Source organism: Poecilia reticulata, chromosome 23, assembly GCF_904066995.2.
Source record: "Poecilia reticulata chromosome 23, P_reticulata-male-v2, whole genome shotgun sequence".
Taxonomy (NCBI): domain Eukaryota; kingdom Metazoa; phylum Chordata; class Actinopteri; order Cyprinodontiformes; family Poeciliidae; genus Poecilia; species Poecilia reticulata.
The window spans coordinates 17,892,340-17,902,732 of NC_088852.1; the positions used below are offsets into that span (position 1 = coordinate 17,892,340).

The 10,393-nt window shown below is 41.1% G+C and overlaps 1 protein-coding gene and 1 long non-coding RNA gene across 2 annotated transcripts in view; one reads left to right on the top strand and one right to left on the bottom strand.

Annotated features, from left to right (window-relative positions):
• The window catches only part of podxl (podocalyxin-like), a 32,856-nt gene extending 22,502 nt beyond the window's left edge, over window positions 1-10,354 (top strand). The window contains exons 2-8 of the mRNA XM_008401511.3: window positions 2,348-2,905; window positions 4,699-4,892; window positions 4,988-5,008; window positions 6,564-6,684; window positions 6,766-6,827; window positions 6,912-7,031; window positions 7,917-10,354. Of these exons, the coding sequence (XP_008399733.1) occupies window positions 2,348-2,905; window positions 4,699-4,892; window positions 4,988-5,008; window positions 6,564-6,684; window positions 6,766-6,827; window positions 6,912-7,031; window positions 7,917-8,111 (1,271 nt within the window). The 3' untranslated portion in view covers window positions 8,112-10,354. The remainder of the gene's footprint in view (window positions 1-2,347; window positions 2,906-4,698; window positions 4,893-4,987; window positions 5,009-6,563; window positions 6,685-6,765; window positions 6,828-6,911; window positions 7,032-7,916) is intronic.
• Window positions 1,250-4,788, bottom strand: LOC103459716 (uncharacterized). The gene is made up of 3 exons (XR_014086022.1): window positions 4,674-4,788; window positions 1,809-1,890; window positions 1,250-1,564 (listed from the first exon to the last, which is right to left on the bottom strand). It is a non-coding gene; the product is annotated as an uncharacterized LOC103459716 (long non-coding RNA).
• Window positions 10,355-10,393: the final 39 nt, after the last annotated feature.

A 10,393-nucleotide genomic window follows, 5' to 3' on the forward strand; every position in this document is an offset into this window, starting at 1 on the left:
TTAAAACAAAGATGCTTCCATATGATGAAGCTTTAAAAACACGTTTCAGATCCTCAGGAGTTATGAAGAAAAATAAAACATTCTAATTATTCCTTGGACTCATAAATACTCAAATCTCAAATATTTAAAGCATAAGGTCAGATAACAGAGTACACTTTGATTTATCAAAGGAGTTTCTCTGAGTGGTGACCTCTGTTGGAGCAGCTGATAACTGATGTCTCTGCTCCTCCAGCCTCCACTGGACCCGAACCCGTCACAAATGCTCGCCTTTCAATCAGAGAACTTGAGATATTTTAAGAAGAATGTGTAGAAATTTCTGTCTCTAGACGTGCAAAGCTGGTAGACTCAACTATTTTTTTTTACAGCGAAAGGGTCTTCCATGAAGGATTGACAAATGCATGACATACTTTTCAAATGTTCACATTTGTAAAACAATTTGAAAACCTATCATTTTCCACTTTACAATGTATGCATTACTTTGTGTTAGTGTGTCAAGTAACACTTAACAAAACTCACTGACGTTTGTGGCTGTATCAGGAAAAACGTGAAGAGATTCAAATAATCTGAATTCTACACCAGCTTATCAGGGCCAAAGTGGATAGAAAAACAGGAAAGAAAAATTTCAGCAAAAACCTCAGAAATGTTCTAGAAAATGTTTTTAATTTTCTAGAACATTTCTGCTTTGACAATGTTCAACTTTTGAAGCTCTAAATTTTTTTTCTAGAAATCTTTTTAGATTAACCTCAATATTTCCAATTTTTGGCAGAAATTGACACGCCGTCACAGAGTTCTGTTGCAAGCCACTGTTATTATGTTAATTACACTAGAGAATAAATCTGTGAAGACGGTGCTGTGTGTTGCACCAGGCAGGCTATGATGCAACAGAGGAGAAAGGAGATAATGCAATACTTTGTGTTGTTGGTTTCATAAGCAGAGGTCAGGAATGTCACAGATTCATCCTCTTCTTTATAGATATGAGCCTCATGTCATTGGAAAATATTTTTGTAATTCACTAATTAAATGCCAGAGCAATGTGGAAGCTTCTTGTTGTTGCTTCTAATTCAGAATTTAGACCTGCAGTGGTTTGATTTAGTTTAATTCAATATATTTTATTTGATTATGACAGTGAACATTAATCAACATTACCATAATTCATGGGAGTGGTGATCTTTTTTGGAAAGTTCTCCCACTAAAAATATTTAATTTCAAAGGACTTTAATCTTAAAGTAAGATTAAGTAAGCAAATAAATAACCTGGCATGACTGAATTATTTTTATTTATTTATTTTTTACTTCTTTTTTTGGGTGGGAAAGGTTCCAGTGTGTCCGAGCCACTATACGATGAAAAGATCAGGGGCTCAGACGGTGGAAGGCCATTGTTTTCTGGCCGCAGCGTTGGGTGAGGGCTGTTCATGGGTCACTAAAAACAGGTTGTGGTCATGGGTGGGGCGCCTCCAAGTTTATTGTTTGCAGCTTCCTGCTCTGATTGTTCTAAATAGAGAAACAGAAGACGATGGTGAGCTGAAGTTGGAGCTCAAAGATGTCCCAACAGGAGAACCTGGTGTCTGAAAATGAAACAGAGTTCTTAATGAAACTAGGACCTTTTCAAATTTATTTCCATCAAGAATGACTAAAATGACCCAAATTTTAGAACCTATCTGATTAAAATTTGGCAAATATGCAAAATATTTTGGCACATTTGATATACCAAATATGTTATTGGGCATATCATGTTAGCTCCACGTGATGAGAATGTCGTCATTTATCACCTTGAAGTTTGCTTGTTTTGTTCAAACCTCTTACGTTTACCTTGGTGTGATCTGACTGCTCAGACTGCCAGAGTGAGGAAGTCAATTCAGAAGAAACATCACATTCAAACGAGATGCATAACCTGTCAAAATAAGAAAATCTCTCATTTAAGCAAGATGAGTTTTATATCATGTGAGAACAAGAAAGTTCCTCGTTTGAGTAGAAGTTGTCAGACAGGAAGGTGGCTAATGAGGGAAGGAGAAGATGTGAGGCACAGGTCACCAGGCCGGGGCTCGAACCTGTGACAGCCTCTTTACGGCCTCCTTACATGACCGCGTGTTGCACCGTGCCATCACCGCAGCCGGAGTTGCTTCTTTTAACAATTTACAAAAACATCTTTCACTGACAGATTATGACGACTTAAACAGGCATAAAGGGAAAGTTTATGCACAAACCTTCCAGTCAGAAGGATGTAGAGTCCCACATCCCCATTCTCACCCTCAGATGTAAAACTCATCACTGTTTTCATGTGCTACTCACTCTGTGCTACTCACTCTGGTATTCCCAGCTAGTAATGAGTTTATCTGTTTTACTTGCAGGCATCTGTTCAGAGAGCAGTGACGTTTCCACCACAAAACCAGATGAAACAGGGAAACCAACAAATGCTCCTACTGTTTCACCTAATTCAATCATTGCCTCGGTCTCACCAGAATACAGTCATCAGTCTGAAAAGCCAACGAGTGAAGCCCCGTCCATAGGAACAACGGCTCAGCAGCAACCCACAACGGCCACCAGCAACCCTCCCACTGTGACAACCGCTACTACAGCACAGTCAAAAACCAGTACACAGATCTTAACCATACCTGCCACCTCGTCTGGTGCCATCAATCCTCCAACCACCACTGTCACCGCCTCCATTACGACTGTCATCTCTACCTCGACAACAAACCAAACTACAGGGAGTCCTGGCAGCAACAGCAATTCAGTGTTGACTACAGCTACTGAGCCCAACAGAGGTACTGTGGCATCGGCCTTGAAACCAAGTGAAAATGCTACGGAGAAGACAACCAACACAGCTGGTCCACCGGTGGGGCCAACGTCTCAGAGGAGCCAAGCAACATTGACGGCTGCCAGCAGCAACGAGGGCAGCAAAGCAGGTGACGCAACTTTTTGCTCACAATTACCTGAAACACAACATATGCATCAACTGAGTGGTTGATGTCTCATTTCATGACATCATGTCTCAAAAGCCACAACTCATGAAGTTAATCTGTTGGTTGAGGAACCAAACACTGAGGCTTGAGAAGCTGTGGGCTACAATAGTGTGTATCTTGTGTTCATGAGTCTTTTAACTCATAAAAAATGTTGCTAATCATTGCAGCTTCGTCCACATTAGTTCATCTCTGATGTGTAAAGCCAAAGATGTTTATTAGGAAGAACAGAAAGAGACTTTAAAAAATTATGTTTGGTGTCAGATTGGAATTGCAGGAAGAGGAGTTCACTGTAGTGACACCTCACGGTTTAGGATTGCCGTGTATTCAGTTTCTTCTCCTCAGCAACCTTCCTACACCTGACAAAGACCACCACCATGTTCACAAGGATGCTGCATTCTGGGTGATTTTTCATTTCCAACCACACATAGTTTACTTTTTTCCATTTAGATCAAAGAGATGAATTCTTACTGGGTCCACCTGTTAGACTTGTGGCAGACGTCTTACAGCTTGGACTCAATGGCTGCTTTTCTCTTGCTGCTCTTCCATAAAGGCCAGATTTGTGGAGTTGTCAGCCATTAATTACTCTGTCATCTCAAAGCTGAGCTATGGATCTCTGCAGCTATTTATTTACTTCCATTGCTTCTCTGTCCCTGCTGGACAGCAACCCCACAGCATGATGTGACTACTACCATGTTTCATGATGTGGCGCAGATTGTGTTTTGAGGGTGATGTGTGATTTAGTTTGAGTTAGCTAGTTTAGCATCTAAGTCAGAATGTTTAGTTTTGGTCTCATTTGACCAGTGACATAAACTTGAATTCTACTTTTTATCAGACGGTACTTGAGGGTTACTTGTCTCATCTGTAAATAAATTCTAGCTGAAGCAGAACCCGGACACCGCAATGAGAAATTCACCAAGGACAGGCTGAGAGTTTTGGTCTCAGTGGGTCTAAACCAGGGGTGTCAAACTCCAGTCCTCGAGGGCCGGTGTCCTGCAACTTTTAGAAGTACCTCTGCTGCACCACACCTGAATAGAATAATTAAGTAATTAGCAAGGCTCTGGAGAACTGAGGAGGTAATTAAGCCATTTGATTCTGGTGTTTTGTACCTGTGGCACATCTAAAAACTGCAGGACAGCGGCCCTTCAGGACTGGAGTTTGACACCCCTGGTCTAAACGTTTTCACACAGCAGTGTAGTTTGCTTCATAAACCACATCAACTTAGCTATTTGTGGACTGAGCATCAGAAACGTGACTTTTAGGTTACTCTGTCTCTCCAAATTGTCCCTTGATGTGAGTGTGTGTCCCCTGGTGTTGCCCTGTGATGGACCGGAGGGTTACCCTTCCCTTTACCCCAAGACCTCTGGGGATAGGCAACCCCTTTGCAAGGATAAGCCGGTACAGACAATAGATATATTGCATTTGGTGTCTTCACCTTTTTCTCAATTAGATTACGTCATTATTATCTTTTGCTTAATGAGTAAAACAAGCTTATCTAAACTTAAACCACACGAGATAACTTAAAAGTTATCTCTTTTCCAGAGATAACTAAAATCACTAGATATTCATTTTGTTCCTGTAAAACCTATATTGTTCTCTTCTGTCTCTCATGACTCCCCTCTCAGGATCAGTCCTTTAACTTCATTTCTTAGTGAGGAATCCCATTTTATCTCTTCCTCCATGTCATAAGAATACAACCTTTACCAATCTTTACCAGTCACTGTCCTTTCTGATTGAAGGTCCCACTCCACAGACTGTGACAAAGACGGGGTTGGTGTCGACTGCACCTTCAAACTCCGGCCAGGTCCCAGAGAGGAGCTCCACCCCCGGCAACACTCCCACTGCAAAACACACTCTTGTCATCACTCAAAGCTCGACCCCTGAGGCCACGACACGACCTGGGGGGACTGAGACAAACACTGAGACATTTATGGTAAGTTGGACAGTGCTGCCTTTCATCAGTTGAAGGTTTTGACAAAACACACAAATTAACTATTTGCTTGACATATTGTCTTTGTTCTCTTGCAGTTTTCTCTGAGCGATTCAGAGGTAAGATTTAAGTTTTGATTTGAATCATTAAGTCTTAATCAAACATTATGACTGTTTCTATTCTTGTAAATAAAAAAAAGAGGCAGTGAACACCATCCTGAGCCTTTGTCCCGTCAGCCAACACCCTTCCCACTCCGTTTTTGGGTCTCCCTTTTTTTTTTTTTGAAGACTTGATACAAGAGAACTACAATAAAACAATGCTAGATTTATTTGAGGACCAGCAGTTCTGTGTGGCCGTTCTTTTCCAGACTCTATTTAAACTTCCATTTTTACTGCAGATATGCTATCTGCATATTAAATCATAAGAGTTTTGCCCAAAGGAAAGAAGTTCACTGGCATTCCTACTGAGTGGCTTGTTTCTTTGTATGGCATTATCTCCTGAAAGTGTAGCTGTTTAAATCCTGGTTCAGATCTTTAGTATCTGGACATCACTGTTGCTATGCTTAATAATATAATATGCAGGAGATATGAAGAGAATATCTGTGGAGCAGAAGTTTTATAATGTATAATAATAATTATTTAACCAGATACAAACCTTAATGAGATAATATCTCATTCCTCAGGAGCAGCAGTGTAGAGGTATCAGCATTTCCAGTCATATAGTGACATATATAAAATCAGCTGATAAAAATCATGTCAGACTACCAGAAGCAGTTATGATCATAACTCTGTTCTTTCAGCACAGCTTTTAGCTCAGAGCATCTCACTCTGTCAGTTTAGACTCTTGCTGAAAGTCAGCTTATGGATTTACTTCAAATTAATTTCGGAAGCAAAATCTGAACAGTGGGAAGACATTCAAGAATTCAATTCTGCATTGAATTTATAGATTTGGACTTTGACTGGGCCATTCTAACACATAAATATGCTTTGATCAGAACCATTCTAATGAACCTCAGGAGCCAAATCAGACGTTTTGCAGCTTTGGTTTCATTATGTCAAGTCACTCCGCTGAAGGCCTCAGAGTTTGGTTTGAGAAAAGCTGCCTGATGGTGACAGTTTTAGAAAAGATGGAAAAAAAAACATTTTTATAAAAGTTACATTCTGCAGCTTCAGCGTTCATCCAGTAGACAGGGGGTCCTCAAATCCAGGCCTCCAGGGCCAGTGTCCTCCACGCCTCAATCAGAAGACTGAATGACCTCCGCAGTGCAGCCCAGTTCTGCTAATGACCTGATTGTTTGATCCAGGTGTGTTGAAGCAGAGGCACATCTAAACCCTGCAGGACTCTGGACCTGGATTTTAGGATCCTGGCTCTGGAGGGGGAGGCAGTGAGGTCTGCTATAAAAAGAATCAAGGTTTCCAACAGCAGGGTGGAAAAACACCTCAGTGGAAACCTTTCCTGCCTGTCTCCAGCTTCCTTTGTTCCCACATCTTATTTATATCCCCAGCTTTGTCTTTGACTGACAAACATACCACAGGACCTTCACTAACAGAAACAATCCGAACATGACAGCACAGGAAGATCTAACCTCCGCCGTCACCTCTGACCGCCGAGTCCTGCCTCTGCCTCTCATTCCTTTTCAGCTCATTCACTGACACATTGCATTTTCACTTGCAGTCAACGAAAAACAAAACTCTGGTGCAATTGTGCAAGAGCTTCATGTCCAGCCTGCGTAACGGTACCTGCTTCGCTACGCTGCGGAATAACGGGAGTAAGATTGGCAGTTTGAAGATTGAAGGTAAAACAGCCTCCACCTGTTAGTCACTCACATCTCACATTAAACACCTTTTATTTAAACTCCTGACAATTCATCTTGCAGTCGACATCAATCTGGTACAGGAGCAACTTTCAAAACTCAATGCAGAAAAAAAACCTGCCGAAGTATGTATTGTTTTATTGGTGTTGTATTCCAGGGCTTGTGTGCCAGAAGCAGAAGTTAACCTCTTTTGTTTTGTTAATTTGGAGGAACCGACAGACAACAAAACCCTGACAGCCATCCTGGCCTCATGTGGAGCCCTGCTCATCATGATCATCATCCTGGGCGTCTGCGTGTCCCAACGCCGCAAGCCGTACAACGAGAACCAGGTAGGCGCTAAACGTTGCCTGTTCAACTGACATCAAACAGAGAGAGACGAAAACATTCAATTCACCTCCATTAGCTGCAAATGATGCAGTGTTAACATTTTTGATGCTACTGTCACACCTGAATTTCCCTGGAGTGGAACCATAAAGGAGGTTTCTGCTCTATTCTAAAATCCTGATTTGAGATCATCTGTGGAGAAGATTAGAACCAAGACTAGTTTAATAAAAGTAATGCAAATAGAATTAACCAGTGATTATTGAGTTAGAAAACCAGAAAACAATTCTTTAAACTATTACTCTTTTTACGTAGCTTTATATTCTAGGTGATGCTCATTTGTCTCATTTACCATCAGAAACAAGTTTCTTCGTAAAATTAAAGCAATTAAACAAAAAACGGATAACTTATAATTATGGATTTAACTCTGCCCCTGTGAAATTATCATTATGTTAAATTACACTGCTGTGTCGGACTGGTGACCTGTCCAGGGTGACCCCACCTCTCACCCGAAATGTTTGCTGGAGATGGGCACCAGCACTCCTCCTGACCCCACTAGGGACAAGGGTGTTAGAAAATGGATGGATGGATAAATTAACCAATAAGTCAGGTACATGTTTATCAGACATTCGGTTTACTTGAATGATTTACTTTCTAAAACGAAATGAAGAGTATCGGTCTGAATTAGTGAAGGAATACTCATCAGTCTTACTGAACTGATGAAATATGGATAAGTATTATACAGATTTCTTCAGATTGTGGTGAAACTGTTCTCTGGTTTAAGTTGAAACTGGAGCAGAAGATTTTAGACATAAAGACTAACCGTCTCAGCAGTTCCATAACCGACCTCAAAAACTCAAACATTCTCAAAGACTTCGTTCTCCTCTGTGCAGCTGCACCTGACCGAAGAGCTGCACACGGTGGAGAATGGTTACCATGACAACCCCACGCTGGAGGTGATGGAGGTGCAGCCAGAGATGCAGGAGAAGAAGATGGCGCTGAACGGGGAATTCAGCGACAGCTGGATCGTCCCCATCGACAACCTGATGAAGGAGGACGCGCCCGACGAGGAGGACACCCACCTGTGAGGACGAGGCGGCTGGACCCGGGTTCCACCCACTTCCACAGCGCACGGCTGGTGTTTGAAACAGTGGCAAAATCAACATACTGAGCTAAATTGAAAAACTTCACCAAATCAATCACTGACTATGACATTACTCCAAAAATCTGCTATGGTTGACATTCTGCTCCCCCAGGCCACCCTGTCAGTATATCAGTGAGTGTCTGACAAACAGTCATGCCTTTTGAAAACCAGCTAGAATGTCTGCTTAGAGAGTTGGAAATATGTTATGGTAAACTCACTCATGTGCCGCTCTGGGTGAAGAGCCATGCTCTGTCTGCTTGTCAAAAACCACCACTGCCCACTCACAAAAGTATCAATCACTTACTGCACCTGTAATTTATGAAAAGAAATGGGACGGAAAAGCCCGGAAACATGGTTCTGTTCCCGGTCCGGCTGGGTAACCGGGTTTCTGATCTCCTCGGCTGGTCCAAGAGTTTTAACTTCGACGACGTCAGGATACTTTAAAGCATTCTGGTGATCCAGAAGACGGCTGAACAGATCCAGCTGAGCACTAACATCTCACCTGAGGAAGCTCAGCCTGTACAGGCAGATCAGATCAGTAGGAGTCAGATTACTGACAAGGTCACATGTGAATATTATGCTTTTTAGCCCCTCATTTATTATGTCTTCAATTAAGACAGAACACTGAATATTCCATCATTGATGAAATATCTGCTCTCATGCAGTAGGTGTTCATGAGTGGAAGTTGCCACAAAGTGTCCTGCAAATAGAGGCTTGACTGCCAACTTTTGCAATGTCTGCTTGCATTTATTATATGTTTTGTCAGATTATTTGATAATTCATTTGAAAGTTACAGGGTTTAAAGTCACGAGCTCTCTGACAATCAGATCTCGTTTCAGTTGGAGCTTTGGATGGGATCATTTTGCAGCACTGACAGACCAAGCTCCCAGAAACATGTACTTTAGGAATTAATCTGTAAACAAAACATCACTGAGCTGTTAAAGTATTCACATAGGATCAAGGTTAAATAGAACAAGCATAAAACTTTCATAGAAATGTAAAATATTACTTTGCACCTGCCACCTTTAGCTGCTGTTGGGTTTATGAAGTAGATGAAGTTGTGATGTTCAAATACACAACTTCACTCAGTCATGAATCTAATCATCTGTGTGGTGTGATCATGAATGTGCTACAGAAACAAAATGGAAAAAGAGACAACACTGAAAAAGTAAATAATTGTTTTACATCTAAAATTATATCTGATGACGTTCCAATGTCAGAACTAGTAAATCCATGGCCGTGTACCTCACAAATTTCTGAGACGTGATCCGGGTTACATCCTGTTAGGAGGCAGAGCAGGGAACGCTCCAGACCTTTGCTCTTCTGGTACTGGCCGTATTCAGATGTCAGTGTCTTATTTTGTCCTACCCACTCCTGGAGAACCACTTGGTACCATCTTATTGAATTAATTTTGCTCCAGATGATTTCTGATAGTCCAGGAAAGCACATGAAGAACTCCCTCATGGACATAACTAGAGCTGCACAATATATGGAATTAAATGCTTTCCTGATATTGTGCAGTTCTGGAAATGACAATATGTAACATGTGTTGCAAACAAATTTAGAATATATTACTACCATCAGAATTTTGAGACAAATTGTTCCAAGTGGATAGAAAAGTGTTTAGTTTCCAGTGGATGGCTGACCTGCTTCTGGGTTTATTTAAACTGGAGATGTTGAAATCTACTGCTGCCCACTCCACTGGAGAAGAAAATAATCAATTTTCTCACTCAGAGCTAATATGAGAAAGCCTGTACATAGCTGTAGGATTCATGTTTTTTTAAAAGATGTTGCTGATATTAAAGAAATCAAATCAAAGCAATTTATTTGGAGACGATCACACAGAGGAGCCAATTATTTTTTCTAGTTTCGATCTTTTTCAACCAATCAGGAACTTAATACACATTTACCTTCTAGTTACATATATAGAGGAAAATCAGTCACTTTGTGCTCTCCAAGTCCAAGGTCCCCATTCTGCTGTTTTTATTGTGTGTAAAATTTCACTTTTATTATAAATGTGCTACTTTCACCAGACTATGTTAGCATTCTTTAATGTATTTATGGTTTGTTTGCTGCTGAAGGCGAACAGGGGTCTGACACACTGGAAAATGTAAATTGTTGATGGCTCTTGCCATCGTCTTCTTGTATCTGTTCAGATTTGAAAATAAAAAACTTTTTTTTTTCCTATTTCCTTGTGCGGTTCCTCTGTAATGCACCGACAAAGCC